Source organism: Mobula birostris, chromosome 7, assembly GCF_030028105.1.
Source record: "Mobula birostris isolate sMobBir1 chromosome 7, sMobBir1.hap1, whole genome shotgun sequence".
Taxonomy (NCBI): Eukaryota; Metazoa; Chordata; class Chondrichthyes; order Myliobatiformes; family Myliobatidae; genus Mobula; species Mobula birostris.
Window position 1 is genome coordinate 84,638,467 of NC_092376.1, and position 19,525 is coordinate 84,657,991.

At 40.7% G+C, this 19,525-nt stretch overlaps 1 protein-coding gene across 6 annotated transcripts in view; it reads right to left on the reverse strand.

Moving 5' to 3' along the window:
* sugt1 (SGT1 homolog, MIS12 kinetochore complex assembly cochaperone) overlaps window positions 1–19,525 on the reverse strand; it is a 183,742-nt gene that overhangs the window by 12,363 nt on the left and 151,854 nt on the right. For 5 of the 6 annotated variants that reach the window (XM_072263500.1, XM_072263501.1, XM_072263499.1 and 2 more), the window contains one exon: window positions 13,127–13,211. The exons of the other annotated variant lie outside the window; for it this stretch is intronic. In XM_072263500.1, coding sequence (XP_072119601.1) covers window positions 13,127–13,211 — 85 coding nt within the window. The remainder of the gene's footprint in view (window positions 1–13,126; window positions 13,212–19,525) is intronic. 6 annotated transcript variants of the gene reach the window in all.

Sequence of the window (19,525 nt, forward strand, 5' to 3'; positions counted from 1 at the left end):
GTCTGGCCTTGGGGCTCAGAAGGGTAGGGAACTGAACAGGATGGCAGCAGTAATAGGGGACTCTTTTAGTCAGCAGGACAGACAGGTGATTCTGTGGACGTCAAAAAGAAACACGAATGATACTTTGCCTCCCAGGTGCCAGGGTCTGCAATATTTCTGAACTCGTCCACAATATCTTGAAAAAGGAGGGTGAGCAGCCAGAAGTCGTGGTACCTATTGGTGCTAACTGCATAGGAAGAGAAAGGGACGAGGTCCTGAAAACAGAACAGAGGGAGTTAGGAAGGAAGCTGAGGGTAGTAGTCTCCAGACTGCTGCCTGTACCACATGACAACGAGGAAAGGAATAGAATGAGATGGCAGATAAATGCATGGCTGAAGATTTGGAGCAGGGGGCAAGAATTCTGATTTCTGAATAATTGGGAACTCTTCTGGGGCAGGTGTGACCTGCACAAAAGGGATGGGTTGCACTTGAGTCTAAGGGGGATCAATATTCTTGCGGGCAGGTTTACTAGAGCTGGTTAAAACAAATTTGGCAGGGGGATGGAAACCAGGATGATAGAGCTGAGGGTGAATCAGTAAGTTTACAAGTAGATGATGGGTGTAACATGAATGTAAGAAAGGACAGGCCAAAGATTAGTTACAAATGCAGAGGGAGCAAAGAGTTAAATTGCACTACAGAGGCAAAATTCAAAAGGGCAAAGAATGCAGGACAGAAGGTGCTGTATTTAACTGCAGTATTCAGAATAAGGTGGACGAACTTGTGACGCAATTAGAGATTTTTCAGTATGACGTTGTGAGCATCACTGAGTCATGGTTGAAAAAAGGCCATAGTTTGGAGCTTAACACCAAATGATATATTTTGTATCAAAAGGACAGGCAGGAAGGCATAGGCTGAGCTGAGGCTCCGTTGGTAAGAGATGGAATTACATCTTTAGAAAGCGATGACATTGGGTCAGAGAACGTTGAATCTTTGTGGGTGAAGTCAATAAACTGCAAGCGTAAAAAAAAAACACATTATGGGAATCATAAACAGCATCCAAGATGTGGGGTTGAGATTTCAAAGGGAACTGGAAAAGGCATGTAATAAGGGTAATGACACAACTGCAGAGGGGGATTTTAATATGAAAAAGGTTTGGGAAAATAGGGTTGGTGTCAGATTGCAAGAGGGAATTTGCTGAATGCCAACAAGATGGCTTTTTTAGAGCAGTTTGTGCTTGAGAGCCTACTAGGGGAAAAGCTATCTCAGATTGTGTATTGTGTAATAACCAAGATCTTATTACGGAGCTTAACGTAAAAGAACTACAGGTGCCCCCCGCTTTTCGAACATTCGCTTTACGAAACCTCACTGTTACGAAAGACCTACATTAGTACCCTGTTTTTGTTTTCAGAAGGTATTTTCACTGTTATGAAGAAAGGCAGCGCATGAAAAATCAGTGCGCGATAAAAGGCAGCCGCTCTCCCCTGGATTCGGAACGGCATTGCTTAAACACGTGCCTGTGAGCAGCCATTAGCAAGATGAGTTCTGAGGTATTGGAAAAGCCTAAAAGAGCTCATAAGGGTGTTACACTTAGCATAAAACTAGACATAATGAAGCGTTTCGATCATGGTGAATGAAGCAAGGACAAAGTGAGTTTGGCTTGTGGAAGCTGATGAAGATGATGTTGAAGAGGTTTTGGCATCCCATGATCAAGAACTGATAGATGAAGAGCTGATGCAATTCGAAGAGGAAAGGATAACAATTGAAATCGAATGCAGTAGCGAACTGAACGTGAAGCAACTGCGTGAGATTTTTGCTGCAATGATAAAGTACGACTTTAATTTTGAAAGGGTACGTAGGTTTAGGGGATAGTTACAGGATGGCTTGAGTCCTTACAAACAACTGTATGATAGAAAAATGCGTGAGGCTCAGCAGTCAAGCAAGCCTTCCACATCAGCCACAGCAGACAACGAACCTCAATCTTCGACATCAAGGCGGGCAGTCATAGGAGAAGATGAGCTGCCTGCCCTGATCGACGATGAGATGACACCCCCATGTCCTACCACCCCAACACCCGGGCCCCGGACAGATACTGTACCGATTCGCGGAGAATGCAGCAGTAGCCAGGAGGCACACAGCACATCTTTAAGAAAAAAGCCAAAATAAACAAGCTAATTAATTAGCCGCCAACACGTAATTGTCCGCGGCACCTAATTAATTAGCATGTTTATTTCGGCTTTTTTCTTAAAGATGTGCTGTGTGCCTCCCGGCTACTGCTGCATTCTTCACGGCAATGTATCGGGTCGGCGGCCCGGAGGGTGGGGGCCACTGTACCACCCAACCTGCGATGACTCAGCATAACACACCATCATGTTTGCTCGGCAAGCTGTCTTCCCGATAAGTGATACTACACTGTACATACATTATTTCTACTTTATATAGGCTGTGTATTTTTATGTGTTATTTAGTAGATTTGGCAGCCTCATAGCTTAAAGGTTACTGGAGAACACGCTTATGCCAACAGCGCTTGCGTGAGATTTTCTGCCAACAGCGCTTGCATGAGATTTTTGCTACGGAGATCTGTGTAGGCAATCGCTGTAGAGAAATATTTCTACTTTATATAGGCTGTGTATTTATCATATCATTCCTGCTTTTACTATATGTTACTGTTAGTTTAGGTTTTATGTGTTATTTGTCATGATTTGGTAGATTATTTTTCGGTCTGCGAACGCTCACAAAATTTTCCCATATAAATAAATGGTAATTGCTTCTTCGCTTTACGACATTTCGGCTTACGAACCATTTCATAGGAACACTCTACCTTCGGATGGCGGGGGAAACCTGTATTAGGAAGCAGTGAACATAATACGACTGAATTCATACTGCAATTTGAAAAGCACAGGTCACATGTATCAGTATTGTATTGGAATAAAGGGAATTACAGAGACATGAGAGAGGAGCTTGCCCAGGTGATACTGGCGGGAATAATGGCAGAGCAGAGGTGGCTGAGGTTTCTGGGAATAGCTTACAATGCGCAGGATAGATATGTCCCACAGAAGTAATGGTTCTCAAATGGCAGAGGCAGGCAACCACAGTTGACAAGGGAAGCTAAGGACTGCATAAAAGCCAAGCAAAGAGCGTATAAAGTAACAAAAGTGAGTGGGAAGTTAGGTGATTGGGAAGTTTTTAAAATCCAACAAAAGGCAACTAAAAAAGCTGTAAGAAGGGAAAAGTTGAAATATGAAGGCAAACTAGCCAATAGTATGAAGCAGGACAATATATTTTTTTTAAGTTATATGAAGAGTAAAAGGCAGGTGAGAGTTGATATTGGACCGCTGGAAAATAATGTTGGTGAGGTGGTAATGGGGGACAAAAAATGGCAGATGAACTTAATGAGTACTTTGCATCAATCTTCACTGTGGAAGATACTAACAGTGTTCCAGAGGTCTGTGAGTGTCAAGGAGCAGGTGTGAGTGCCATTGGTATTACAAAAGAAAATATGTGAGGCAAACTGGAAGGTCTTAAGGTAGATAAGTCACCTGGGCCAGATGGACTACATCCCAGAGTCCTGAGAAAGGTTGCTGAAGAGAAAACAGATGCATTGGTCATGATCTTACAAGAATCACTTGATTCTGGCGTGGTCGTGAAGGATTGGGAAACTGCAAATGTCACTCCACTCTTTAAGAAGGGAGGAAGACAAAAGTAGGGATATTATACGCCAGTTAGCCTAACCTCAGTGGTTAGAAAAGTGTTGAAGTCCATTATTAAGGATGAGGTTTTGGGGTACTTGGAGACTTAATAAAAAAAAGTCAAAGTCTGCATAGTTTCTGTAAAGGGAAATTTTGCCTGACAAATCTGTTAGAGTCTTCTAGGAAGTAACAAGCAGAGTGGACAAAAGAGAGGCAGTGGATGTTATTTACTTGGATTTTAAAAAGGCACTTCATAAGGTGCCACACATGAGGCTGCCTAACAAGATAAAATCCTATGGTGTTAAATGAGAGAAACTGGCAAGGATAGAGGAATGGCTGACCGGCAAAAGGAAGCGAGTGGGATTAAAGGGGCCTTATCTGGTTGGCTGCCAGTGACTAGTGGTGTTCCTCAGGGGTCAGTGTTGGGACCGCTACTTTTCACATAGTTTGTCAATGATTTAGATAATGGAATTGATGACCTTGTGAAAAGTTTGCAGATGATACAAAGATAGGTGGAGAGGTAGGTAACGCTGAGGAAGCAATGCGATTGCAGCAGGACTTTGACTAAAAGTAGCAGATGGAATACAGTCTTGAGAAATGAATGATAATGCATTTTGGTAAAATGAACAATAGTGCAGTCTATTATCTAAATGATGGGAATATTCAAACATCAGAGATGCAAAGGGACTTAGGAGTCCTCGTGCAAGACTCCCAGAAGATTAATTTACAGGTGAGTCTGTGGTAAGGAAGGCAAATGCAATGTTGGCATATATTTCAAGGGGAATAGAATATGAAAGCAAGGAGACAATGCTGAGGGTTATAAGACACTAGTCAAGGTCGCACTAGGAGTATAATGAACAGTTTTGGGCCCTGTATCTCAGAAAGGCTGTGTTATTGTTGGACAGTCCAGACAGTCCATCCTCACTGGAATTTAGAAGAATGTGGGGGGGTGGGGGATGGGGAGTCTCAGTGAAACCTACCGAAATGTTGAAAGGACTAGATAGGAAACATTCTCTCCACATCCACCCTATGGGTGGGGTATCCAGAACTAGGGGGCACAGCCTCAAAATTGAGGGGCAACCTTTTAGAACAGAGGTAAGGAGTAATTTTTTTTTAGCCAGAGAGTAGTGAATCTGTGGAATGCTCTGCCAAAGACTGCGGTGGATGCCAAGTCCACCAGTATATTTAAAGCAGAAGTTGATAGTTTTCTGATTGGTCAGGGTATCAGAGGATATGGCGAGAAGGCAGGTGTATGGGGTTGAGTGGAATGCGGGATCAGCTATGATGGAATGGCAGAGTAGGCTTGCTAAATGGCCCAATTCTGCTCCTATGTCTTATGGGCTTACTTCCAGATTGTAATGGTTAAATTCCATGTCTGCAAACTTTACTCCATACTAGGATATCACTTGATTTTGGTGTGTTGTGTGTTATTATTACTATGCCAAACAGGATAAATTTAAAACAGATGGAGCAAGTTCTTGGCCTGATTCTTCATTGGGCTATCTTGACTGAAAAATCATAGTACTATGTCACTTCCAAGAAAAAAAAATCAAAGAAAAGCCATAGCCCGGAAGGAGGACATTTGGCCTATTGGGTCATACTAACCCTGTTCAACAACAATCCAGTTGGACCCACTTCGACTCTTCTTCCTATAACAATGCCAATTCTTCCCTTCCAAATTCCTCTCCAGCTCCTTTTGAATTATAACAACTAACTGTGCCCCTACCACTACCCTGGCAGTATATTCAATATTCTAACTACTCATTACACCAAGGTTAATTCCCATGTATTACTGATCTTTTCTGAATCTCTTTCATTCTTTGATTCTGAAATACAAACAGCCTCTCTTCACCTACTGTCTATCCCTTTCATTATCTTATATTAGATGATCTTGTGACCTTCTCTTTGTTCCAAGAACCTCAGCTTCACCTATCAATCCTTGTCATGAAATACTTCATCCCTTAAATTATTCTAGTTAATTATTTTAATTCTTTTTTTAAAGGCCATAATGCCCAAAAATCCTGTAAGCAAGATGGCACTGGCAATGTTTTGTGGGCAGCTCACGAAACTTCTAGACACAGTGCCTGTAAAAAATATTCACCATACTGGAGAAGGATAGAAGATTTACAGTAAAGAAAAGATTGCTATATTGAAGGGAATTCAGGGGTTGCTGCGTTCTCTGTTTCACAAAGACACGACTCACCACTGCAAGTTAGATACAGCGGCTAAACTCAAACACTTCTTGAACCACCGGATGGACCGTACTGCTGATTTCAAGAAGGCAAAAGATGGGGTCTGCGTTTCATGATAAACTCTTCATGGTGCTCAGATATAGTGGTCTTTTCGCACATTTGTTCTCCTAACCTAGAACATTGAATGATTAAGTGCCAACCACTATCAAGTTTTCTCCCTCCGTGATGCTGACTGCAGTTTACATACTTCCAAAGGCAGATGTTAAATGAGCACTCGATGTATTGAGTAATCAGACTATCAAACAAAAAACAACCTACCCCAATGCTAGTCATATCATTGCTGGGGACTTCAATCAAGCTTGCTTGCAGAAATCTCAGGACAATTATCATCAATATATCACATGCAGCTCCAGGGGTCCCAACACACTCAACCACTGCTACACTACCATAAGGATTATCTACCATTCCATCCCTATACTGCAATTTCAGGAAATATGGTAATCTGGCTGTCCTCCCCCTACCTGCATACATCTGAACTGTGAAGATGCATACATCAGGATGCCGTTTATAGACTACAACTTTGCTTTCAATATCATCCTCTCAAAAGAAATCAATAAGTTCCAAGGACCTAGGGCTCAATACCTGCCTGTGTACTGGATCTTTGATTTCTTCACTTGCAGACTGCAGTCAGTTCCGATTGGCATCAACATTCCCTCCATGAACTCCATCAGCACAGGTGCACCACAAGGCTGTGTGCTTAGCCCCCTGTTCTACCTGCTTTATACTTGCGACAGCAAGGCCAAGTATAGGTATAATGCCTTATTTAAGTTTGCTGATGACACCACCGTTGTTGGCCAAATCAACGTAAAGGATTGAAATTGAAAATCTGGCTGAATGGTGCCACAATAATAACCTTTCACTCAGTGTCAGCCAAACCAAAAAGCTGATTATTGACCACAGGAAGGGTAGGAAACCAGAGGTCCATGATCCAATCTTCATAGGGGGATCAGAGGTGGAGAGAATCAGCAAATTTAAATTCCTCGGCATTATCATTTCAGAGGATCTTTGTAAGTGCCATTATAAAGAAGGTATGGCAGCGCCTCTAATTTCCAGACATTTGCAATGATTTGTATGTCATCTTAAACTTTGACAAACTTCTATAGATTCGTAGCAGGGAGAAAATATCTCCCCACTATTTAGCACATCTACAAGGGTGTTGCTGCACGAAAGCAGCATTCATCATCAAGGACCCCCACCATCCAGGCCATGCTCTCTTCTTGCTGCTTCCATCAGGAAGGGGGCACAGGAGCCTCAGGACCCACACCACCACCTTCAGGAACAATTATTACCCCTCAATCATTAGGCTTTTGAACCAGAGGGGCTAACTTCACTCACCACAACACTGAACTATTCGCTCAACTTATGGATTCACTTTCAAGGACTCTTCATGTCAATATTCTCTATATTTATTGTTTATTCATTATTATTTTGTTTGCTTTTTTTCTTTTTGTATTTGCACAGTTTCTTGCCTTTTGCACATTTGGTTGTTCATCTTGTGTCTTTTCATTGATTTTATTGTGTTTCTTTGTATTTACTGTGAATGCCCACAAGAAAATAAATCTCAGGGTAGTCTATGGTGACATACATGTACCTTGATATTTACATTGAACTACTATGTACAATAGTCTAATAACTGCAATGAAACATACAGAAACATTATTACAGCAATACCTGAAGATGATTTCATCTGTTTACTAACAGTATTCCCTTTACAGGGTGGTCAAGAACAGCTGGCATTCTGCAGTGCTCAACCAAGGCCCTTCATTGTCACTGGATAAAGGAGGTAAATTTCCACCATTGGCAAATAGCACATTTTGTATTTTATGAGATCAGTGAGGTATCTCTGTGCATTAAATGACATAGAACAGTAATATGCCAAATTATCTAGTTTCAACGACTAAAGATCAACTAAAATTTGGATATCTTCTAGGTTTACCCAGAATAAGTCCAGCAACCAAAGGATAAAGGAATTATACATTCCCTTTCTAATCATATTCATCATGTACCTTCAAGCATGTCAAAGGAACTGAGAAGTGCAATGAGCTTCTTGCCGCTTAATTAATATGCTATAGTTTTCTTCCACTTTCAATTCAAAATTCCAAAGAAACTATCATCCAAAGAGTGGAATAAATAGAACTGCTGTTCCAAAGAGATGGAATGGACTCTTGTCAACAGCCTTTTCTCATGTTATAAATTTTCTGTGATTTTTATTTCAAATGCCGTAATAGTTTTGCAGTCTAAAGTGAATTACCTTGTGCATTCTAACATTTTTAATGGTTACATGGTGCAAAATAAGCCTTGAATATTCTTAGGTAAAATATGCCATTCATGCCTGGAAGGATTTTCTTATACTATGCAGTATCTAATTAATTAGCAAAACTCTTGTAATCTTAAAATATTTCTATTTTCATTTATATACTCAGACTGGCTAATCATTCCAGAAATGATGAACTAATATTTTTAAACTGCCTATTTTCTAAACAGCAAGTAATAAGAAAATAATGATCAAAAATTCATTAAACTCAATCCCACGTCACTCCTCAAAATCAAACATCCTGTTCCGTCATGAACTAATTGGTATGATCTTTATAGACTTTAGCAACAAAATGCAAAATTGGCATTCACAATTTTCAGTTCCCACTCTGGTCGAAGGTATTTCCCTCTACGTTTTGATAAAACTTTTGATCAGTTTCCTCACTTCTTTCCATAATATCATGAAGTTGATGTCTACATACATATATGCAAGCGAGCCAGTCAACTTGCTCAGAGAAATACATTCACCGTAGGCACCTCAATCTGTAAGCATATTAACTCCATGTGACCACAAGTGGTTAACATCTTTTATCATCCTTTTTAATGGGCTTGGAAGAAATCTTGCTATATTAGTTTGAAATAAACTAGGTTGTGACATCCTCAATACTGTCTTTGACCATAGACCATAAAGATAGGAGCAGAAATTGGCCATTTGGCCTATCAAGTCTGCTCCACCATTTCATCATGGCAGATCCATTTTCCCTCTCAACTCCATTTACCTGCCTTCTCCCCAGAACCTTTCATACCCTAACTATCAAGAACCTATCAACCAGCATCTTACAGACACCGAATGACCTGGCCTCCATGGCCACCTGTGGCAATGAATTCCATAGATTCGCCACACTGTGGCTAAAGAAATTCCTTCTCATCTCCATTCTAAATGGACATCCCTTTATTCTGAGGCCTGTGCTCTCTGGTCCTAGACTCACCCACTGTGGGAAACATCTTCTCCACATCCACTCTACCTAAGCCTTTCAACATTGAGTGAAGGCCCCCCCCCCTTTCACTCTTCTAAATTCCAACAAGTACACACCCAGAACTATCAAACTCTCTTCAGACGATAACCATTTCATTCCTGGAACCATTCTTGTGAACCTCCTCTGAACTCTCTATGTTAGCACATCCTTTCTTGGATAAATGGTCCAAACTGGCCTTTATGACCTGTTCTTCAAACTGTGCTACCTCATTTTACTCACTATCCATGCAAGTATTTCTTTAGGTTATTCCCATTACCACTTGAACTTTTCATGTGGTCTGGTAACTATAATTTAGGTACACTGGGAAGCAAGTGTTTCTTTTAAAGACATCTATTCTGCTCGACATTTTGTATTTTAGGGGCAATAAAAAAATCAAATTGATTTAACAAATTGTATTAATAAAGGTAACAAAAGGATTGTGTAAACTATAGTAAAGATTAAAGACCACACGAGGCCAAACACATTAAGTGATCAGAATGAAACAGAACATAGAGAAGAAGTGTTTCCTGTCTTAAGAATCATAGACAGCCATCGAATACCAATGCACAGAAATAAGCCCTCAGCCCATCAAGTCCATGCCAAACTGTTATTCTGCTAAGTCCCATAGACCTACACTTGGAGTACAGCCCTCAAGGCCCTTCCCATCTATGTACTTATCCAAACTTGTCTTAACCATTGCAATTAAACCACATCCAACACTTCCACTGGCAGCTCATTCCACACTCACACCAACCTTTGAGTTAAATACCTTCTCAGTTTCCCTCATAAATTTTTCACCTTTGACCCTTAACCTATCACCTCTGGTTCTAGTCTCACGCAACATCAGTGGAAAAAGTCAGCTTGCATAAACTCTATCTATATCCCCCAATTTTGTAAACCTCTAAAATCTTTCCTCATTCTCCTACACTCCAAGAAATAAATACTAACCTATTCAATCTTTCCCTACAACTCAGGTCCTCAAGTCCTGACAAAATCCTTCTAAATTTTCTCTGAACTCTTTTAATCTTATTGATAAATTTCCTGTAGGTACAGTAGGTGACCAGAACCATACATAATACTCCAAATTTGGTCTCACCAACATCTTATACAATTTCAACATAACATCTCAACTCCTGGTACAATACGCTGATTTATGAAGACCAGTGTGCCAAAAGCTCTCTTTACAACCCTCTGTCATGCCACTTTCAAGGAATTATGGATCTGTATTCCCTGATTCCCTTGTTCTACCACATTCCTCTGTATTACATCCATTCACTGTAAGTCCTACTCTGGTTTGTCCCTCCAAATGCAACACTCCACACTTCTCTGCATTAAAGTTCATCTACCAGTTTTCAGCCTATTCTCCAGCTGTTTTAAATCCCACTGCAAGCTCTAATGGCCTTCTGCACTGTCCATTACACCCCCAATCTTGGTGTCACCCGCAAATTTGCTGATCCAGTTTACCATATTATCATCCAGATCGTTGTTCTATATGACAAAGAATAACACATCCAGCACCAACACCTGCGGCACACCACTAGTCACAGGCCTCCAGTCAGAGAAAATACCATCTACTACCACACTCTGGCTTCTCCCATGAAACCAATGTTGAATCTAATTTACTACTCCATCCGGAATGCCAAGTGATAGAACCTTCTTGACCAGCCTTTCATGTGGGATTTTTGTCAAAGGCCTTCCTGAAGTCCATGTAGATAACATCCACTATCTTTGCTTCCTGGTAACTTCCTTGAAAAGCTTTGTAAGATTTTGGTTAGGCACAAGCTACACACACACAAAGAAAAATACTTTAATAGAAAATAGAAAATAGTCTTTTCGAAAGGTGTAATACTTTAAAAGCTGATAAACATCCTGGAGTGCAGCTTCAAAACCATGGGATGTTAGGTAGATATTGCTAAAATTTGGGAAGACAAATGATGCACAGTGCAGAAAGTTAGAGTACAGGAGATTAAATCTTTCTACAGCACTGCAGAGGTTTACCAAAACCCTGAATTGATTAGTGGATGTAGGTTTGTTCTTCCTACCAAAGATATAATTGGCTTTAAGACAGTGTGGCAAAAATTCAGAATTCTTGAATTGCCTTATGAGACTAAATAAAACTGGGATGCTGAAAGGCCTGGACCAGCTGGATGATGAAGAGATTGTGGAGGCATTAGTAGTGATCTTTCAAGAATCACTAAATTCAGGAATGGTTCTAGTGGTCTAGAAAATTGAAAATGGCACTCCACTCTTTAATAAGAGAGGGAGATAGCAGAAAAGAAATTGTAGTCCAGTTAGCCTGACTTGATTATTAATTATTTACTTTTAAGGATGAGATTTTGAGGTACTTGGAGGCATATGACAAAATAGGCCAAAGTCAGCATGGTTTCCCTTAAGGAGAAATTATGCCTAACAAATCTGTTGGAAATCTCTGAGGTAGTAACAGATAGGATAGATAAAGGAGAAAAAAAAGTGTTCTGCAAGGGTCGGCGTTGGGACTGCTGCTTTTCAGTCTACGCCAATGATTAGGATAATGGAATTGGTGGCTTTGTGGCCAAGCTCACATATGATACAAAAATAGGTGGAGGGGCAGGTAGTACTGAGGAAGCAGGGAGACCACAGAAGGACTTAAGACAATTTGGGAGAATGGGCAAAGTGGCAGATGAAATACAGTGTCGGGAAAGTGTATGGTCATGCACTCTGGTAGGAAGAATAAAGAAGTAGACTATTTTCTAAATGGGGAGCAAATTCAGAAATCAGAAGTGCTAAGGAATTTGGGAGCCTTCATGTAGGATTCCCTAAAGGTTAATTTGCAGGTTGAGTCAGTACTAAGGAAGACAAATGCAATGTTAGTTTTCATTTCGGGAGGACTGAACATAAAAGCAAGGATGTAATGCTGAGGCTTAATAAGGCATAGGTCAAATTGTACTTGGAGTATTGTGAGCAGTTTTGAGCATCTTACTTAAGAAAGAATGTGCAGGCACAGAAAAGGGTCCTGAGGAGATTCCTGGGATTGATTTAGGGAATGTAAGGATTAACATACAAGGAACATTTGATAGCTTTGGGCCGGTGCTCTCAGATTTCAGAGGAATGAGTGGAGATCTCACTGACCCGATCAAACACAAAGACCTAGATAGTCTGGATGTGGAGAGGATGTTTCCTATAGTGGGGGGGGGGGGTCTAGGACCAGAAGGCACAGCCTCAGAATACAAGGACATTTTATTAGAAGAGAGGTAAGGAGGAACCTCTTTAGCCAAAGGGTGGTGAATCTGTGGAATTCATTGCCAAAGACGACAATGGAGGCCAAGTCATTGGTTATACTTAAAGAAGTGGTTGATAGGGTCTTGATTAGTAAGAGTATTAAAGGTTATGAGGAGAAGGCAGGAGAATGGGGTTAAGTGGGATAACAAATCAGCCCTGATAGAATAGAGGTGCAGACTTGATGGGCCAAAAGGCCCAATTCTGCCATTATGACTTACTGTCCAGAAATCTGAGTCAAAAGACTTTTTGAATGTTATGAGAATCAAGTTATTGGGACTAGGCAAGAAAGTGGATAAGCCATAGGATCAATAATGATCTTACGAATAAAGAAGCTTAATAAACATATAGCTTACTCTTGATTCTATACTTTTGTAATGCTCCTTTCATTTTTACTATTATGCACAATCATTATGATTATTGAAAAACTTCTACTTATTTATGCAGTATTTTCCCAATTCCATATTCACCATCACTTCATCAAACAAAACAATTCTGAACCATTGTCACAACTGCAAATATAGGAAATGTTGCAAGTAAGTTATGTTGGTAAGGTCCAACAAACAGTAATGAAACAATGATCAGCTTTACTAACTACAGACAAAAAGATCTGTAATTTTGCATTCTTTCAGTGCTTTTAAGCCCAATGATCCAGATATGCAAACCTACTGTGACACACTCTCACCTGGCATGAAGTGTTTTACATCTGGTGCAATTCCTTCCAGCTTTTCCCATCGAATTGCTTCAGTCTTCTTCATTTTTATCTCAATCTACAAACAATTTGATACATCAAACTCAGATCATTTTACAATATATCAGTTACTTATGACCACATTGGTCTACCTCACTTTCTAAATTTAAATATAATTTTGGCTTTTACTGAACAAGCGATAGGGAGTATAAAAATGGGGAAGCTGTGCTACAGCTTACTTCAAAGGGCTTAGAGGACAGCATGTCTAGAATTCTGCATATAGATTTAGTCTGAAAGGAACGATACACTCACTGCCACTTAATTAGGTACACCTGCTCATTAATGCAAATACAGTATCTAATCGGCCAAACAGGTGGCAGCAACTCAATGCATAAAAGCACGCAGACATGATTAAGAGGTTAAGTTGTTGTTCGGACCAAACATCAGAACGGGGATGAAATGCAATTACTTAAACCATGGAATGATTGAGCCAGATGGGGTGCTTTGAGTCTTTCGGAAAACACTTACCTCCTGGGATTTTCAAGTACAACAGTCACGAGAACTTACACAGAATGGTGCAAAGAAGAAACAACGTCCAGTGAATGGTAGTTTTGAGGGCAAAACACCTCTTTAATGGGGTTAGAGAGTGGCCAGATTGGTTCAAGGTGACAGGAAGCCGGCAGTAACTCAACTAACAGTTATGCGCAAAACAGCATCTCTGAACACACAATACGTTGAACTTTGAAGTGGGCGGGCTGCAGTAGCAGAAGATCACAAGGATACACTCAGTGGGCATTTTAACCTAATAAAAGTGGCCTCTGAGTGTACATTCATCTTAGAGGTAACAAAGATTCACTGAATTGATTCCTGACAAAGGAAATGCCTGAAAAGGGAAGAATTAATAAACTGTGCCTTTATTCTCTCAGTATTTAAAAGAATACTGTTTAAATGGTTCCTTAAGGTTGTTATAGTCAATAGTGGTAGTGGGGACAAGCTCAACCAAACCCAGCGGAACCATTTCTATTGACAGGAGAGGCAAAGGTGGGTTACTGGCGCCTTAAAACCAGTCACTTCAGGCAGATGGGGCTCATCAGCCATGTTTGGCCGCTCATCCAGAAGAAGGAAAACTCTGATCTCAAACCTCTGCTGCCTTGTGCCTATTCCCACTCATGGGGAAGGATTTGGGAGTAAATCCTGAGTGAAAAATCTGGAACTGGAGTCTCTAAGGTGGTCCCACATTGAGTTCAATGCTGACTGGCAACTCCTGCTTTGCTGCTGGTACCAAACTGTATCGGTCTTTGCCATTCCTTTGGGTTCATCAATTATATGGAGAGGGAGAGCTTGCTACATGGGCAACAGTTTGGTCTGCATATTGTTATGGCCTGGATTGCATATCTGGACAGTTAAGACACAACATCCATGGTCGACCCTGACCGACAGAGACCTCATCATTTAAAAGAATGATGCGCCTTACTGAAACAATAAGTGAGGGAGCTTGACAAGATTGATGCTCAAGACATATTTTTCCAGTAGAGACAAACTAGAACTCAGTGTTATTGTTACAGGATAAAAGCGTCCACATTTAAAGTATAAATCAAGACAATTTCTTTATTCAGGAAGCAATGAATTTTTTGGAACTCTCCAAGAATGGGAGCAAAGGATATTGAATTATTATGTATACTCAAGACCTAAACTACAAGGGGGATCGGAGTTATTAAAATGAACATTAAGGCCAAGATCAGATCACCCATGTCATTAAATTGCTTTGCAAGTTTGAGGGACCATCATTGAATATAGTCATATCGATTTTTTAATATTATAAATGAATCTTCATCTATTGAAGTTGGGAAGAACCACTAGGAATACTTCATTACAACTTTACTCAATTAACATTTAGTCAACCTTCTATGTAGCCATAATAAAGACACATTCAGATGCAACATGAACATGAAACAGAGTGACCTTCAATAACAAAACAATTATATACAACTGAAGATAGGGAAAAATAGCAGTCAATGGGATGAGTTACAAAGTAAAAGAGAAACAAAACTGAAATGGGCAATGAATACAGGATTGAAGGTGTTATATTTGAATGCATGCAGTATACGGAACAAGATAGATGAACTTGTAGCATGGTTATGGATTGTCATGCATGTCATTATGGTCATTACTGAATCGTGGTTGGAAGTTTATAGCTGGGAGCTAAACATCCACAGATACACAATGTATTCAAAGGACACACAGGTAGGCAGAGGGAGTGGCATGGCTGTTGTAAAAAAATGAAATCAATCCTTAGAAAGAGGTGACATAGGATCAGAGGCTTTAGAATCGTAGAGCTAAGAGACTGCAAGAGTATAGAGACCCTGATGGGAGTTATACACAGACCTGTGAACAGTCGCAAAGATGGGAGCTACAAATTACAACAGGAGATAGAAAATACATGTCAAAAGGACAATGTTACAATAGTCAATGGGAATTTCAATATGCAGGTAGATTGGAAAAATCAGTTTGGTGCTGGATCCCAAGAGGTCTAGAATGCCTAGGCTTTTTAGAGCAGCTCGTGGTTGAGCCCACTAAGGGATAAGTAATTCTGAATTGGGTGTTGTGCAATGAACCGGAACTGATTAGGTAGAGGAACCCTTCAGGGCCAGTGATCATAATATGATAGAATTCACCTGGCCATTTGAGAAGAAGAAGCTAGTCAGCTGTATCAGTATTACAGTAGAGTAAAGAGGCAGATGAATGAGAGAGGAGACAGCCAAAATTGATTAGAAGGGACACTAACAGGAATGACAGCAGAGCAGCAATGACTGGAGTTTTTGGGAGCAATTCGGAAAGCACTGGATAGATACATCCCAAGAAGTATTCTAAAGGCAGGATGACACAGAGACATGGCTCCAGGGTGACCAGGGATGGGAGCTCAACATTCAGGGAAATTCAATATTCAGGAGGGATAGACATGAAAGAAAAGGAGGTGGGGTAGCATTGCCGGTTAGAGAGAAGATTAATGCAATAAAAAGGAAGGACATTAGCCGGGAGGATGTGGAATCGATATGGGTAGAGCTACATAACACTAAGGGGCAGAAAACACTGGTGGGAGTTGTGTACAGGCCACCTAACAGTAGTAGTGAGGCTGGGGATGGTATTAAACAGGAAATTAGAAATGTGTGCAATAAAGGGACAGCAGTTATAATGGGTGACTTCAATCTACATATAGATTGGGTGAACCAAACTGGTAAGTGTGCTAAGGAAGAGGATTTCTTGGAATGTATGTGGGATGGTTTTTTGAACCAACATGTCGAGGAACCAACTAGAGAGCAGGCTATTCTAGACTGGGTATTGAGCAATGAGGAAGGGTTAATTAGCAATCTCGTCATGAGAGGCCCCTTGGGTAAGAGTGACCATAATATGGTGGAATTCTTTATTAAGATGGAGACTGACATAGTTAATTCAGAAACAAAGGTTCTGAACTTAAAGAAGGGTAACTTTGAAGGTATGAGACGTGAATTAGCTAAGATAGACTGGCAAATGACACTTAAAGGGTTGACGGTGGATATGCAATGGCAAGTATTTAAAGATCGCATGGATGAACTACAACAATTGTTCATCCCAGTTCAGCAAAAGAATAAATCAAGGAAGGTAGTGCACCCGTGGCTGACAAGGGAAATTAGGGATAGTATCAATTCCAAAGAAGAAGCATACAAATTAGCCAGAGAAAGTGGTTCACCTGAGGACTGGGAGAAATTTAGAGTCCAGCAGAGGAGGACAAAGGGCTTAATTAGGAAGGGGAAAAAAGATTATGAGAGAAAACTGGCAGGGAACATAAAAACTGACTGTAAAAGCTTTTATAGATATGTGAAAAGAAAATGATTGTTAAGACAAATGTAGGTCCCCTACAGACAGAAACAGGTGAATTGATTATGGGGAGCAAGGGCATGGCAGACCAATTGAATAACTACTTTGGTTCTGTCTTCACTAAGGAGGACATAAATAATCTTCCAGAAATAGTAGGGGACAGAGGGTCCAGTGAGATGGAGGAACTGAGGGATATACATGGTAGTAGGGAAGTGGTGTTAGGTAAATTGAAGGGATTAAAGGCAGATAAATCCCCAGGGCCAGATGGTCTGCATCCCAGAGTGCTTAAGGAAGTAGCCCAAGAAATAGTGGATGCATTAGTGATAATTTTTCAAAACTCTTTAGATTCTGGACTAGTTCCTGAGGATTGGAGGGTGGTTAATGTAACCCCACTTTTAAAAAAGGAGGGAGAGAGAAATCGGGGAATTATAGACCAGTTAGCCTGACATCGGTGGTGGGGAAAATGCTGGAGTCAGTTATCAAAGATGTGATAACAGAACATTTGGAAAGCGGTGAAATCATCAGACAAAGTCAGCATGGATTTGTGAAAGGAAAATCATGTCTGACGAATCTCATAGAATTTTTTTGAGGATGTAACTAGTAGAGTGGATAGGGGAGAACCAGTAAATGTGGTATATTTGGATTTTCAAAAGGCTTTTGACAAGGTCCCACACAGGAGATTAGCGTGCAAACTTAAAGCACACGATATTGGGGGTAAGGTATTGATGTGGATAGAGAATTGGTTGGCAGACAGGAAGCAAAGAGTTGGAATAAACGGGGCCTTTTCAGAATGGCAGGCAGTGACTAGTGGGGTACCGCAAGGCTCAGTGCTGGGACCCCAGTTGTTTACAATATATATTAATGACTTAGACGAGGGAATTAAATGCAGCATCTCCAAGTTTGCGGATGACACGAAGCTGGGCGGCAGTGTTAGCTGTGAGGAGGATGCTAAGAGGATGCAGGGTGACTTGGATAGGTTAGGTGAGTGAGCAAATTCATGGCAGATGCAATGTAATGTGGATAAATGTGAAGTTATCCACTTTGGTGGCAAAAACAGGAAAACAGATTATTATCTGAATGGCGGCTGACGAGGAAAAGGGGAGGTGCAATGAGACCTGGGTGTCATTGTACACCAGTCATTGAAAGTGGGCATGCAGGTACAGCAGGTGGTGAAAAAGGCCAATGGTATGCTGGCATTCATAGCAAGAGGATTCGAGTACAGGAGCAGGGAGGTACTACTGCAGTTGTACAAGGCCTTGGTGAGACCACACCTGGAGTATTGTGTGCAGTTTTGGTCCCCTAATCTGAGGAAAGGCATCCTTGCCATAGAGGGAGTGCAAAGAAGGTTCACCAGATTGATTCTTGGGATGGCAGGACGTTCATATGATGAAAGACTGGATCGACTAGGCTTATACTCGTTGGAATTTAGAAGACTGAGGGGGGATCTTATTGAAACATATAAAATCCTAAAGGGATTGGACAGGCTAGGTGCAGGAAGATTGTTCCCGATGTTGGGGAAGTCCAGAACGAGGGGTCAGAGTTTGAGGATAAAGGGGAAGCCTTTTAGGACCGAGATTAGGAAAAACTTCTTCACACAGAGAGTGGTGAATCTGGGGAATTCTCTGGCACAGGAAACAGCTGAGACCAGTTCATTGGCTATATTTAAGAGGGAGTTAGATATGGCCCTTGTGGCTAAAGGGATCAGGGAGTATGGAGGGAAGGCTGGTACAGGGTTCTGAGTTGGATGATCAGCCATGATCATACTGAATGGCGGTGCAGGCTTGAAGGGCCAAATGGCCTACTCCTGCACCTATTTTCTATGTTTCTATAGCTGACAAGGGAAGTCAAAGCAAGGGCATATAACAGAGCAAAAATTAGTGGGAAGTTAGAGTATTAGGAAGGTTTTAAAGACTAACAAAAGGCAACCAAAAAAAAAATTACAAACAAGGAAAAGATAGAATATTAAGGGAAGCTAGCAAATAATATTAAAGGGGATACCTAAAGTTTCTTCAGATATATAAAGAATAAAAGAGAGGGGAGAGTAGATATCGGACCGCTGAAAAACAATACTGAAGTAGTAATGGGGAACAAGGAAATGGTGGATGAACTAAATAAACAAGTCAAAGTTTCAAAGTACATTTATTATCAATAAATTTCTCCAACCTTGAGATTGGTTTGCTTACAGGTAGCCACAAAGCAAGAAATCCCAAAGAATCCAATGGAAAAAAAGATCAACACCACATGCACAAGAAAAAGGGGGAAAGAAACAACAAATCATGCAAACAAAAGAAGTGAGCAACCATTCTGAACTAAATTGAGTCCTTAGATTTTGCATCAGACTTCACTGTGGTAGAAGTGAGTGACTTTGCCATTACTACGCAGATGGTTCTTGGAAAACTGAAAAGTCTGAAGGTAGATAAATCACCAGGACCAGATGATCTACACTACAGGGTTTTGAAAGATGTGGCGGAAGAGATTGTGGAGGCATTAGTAATGATCATTCAAGAACTAGAAAATTGCAAATATTACTCCACTCGT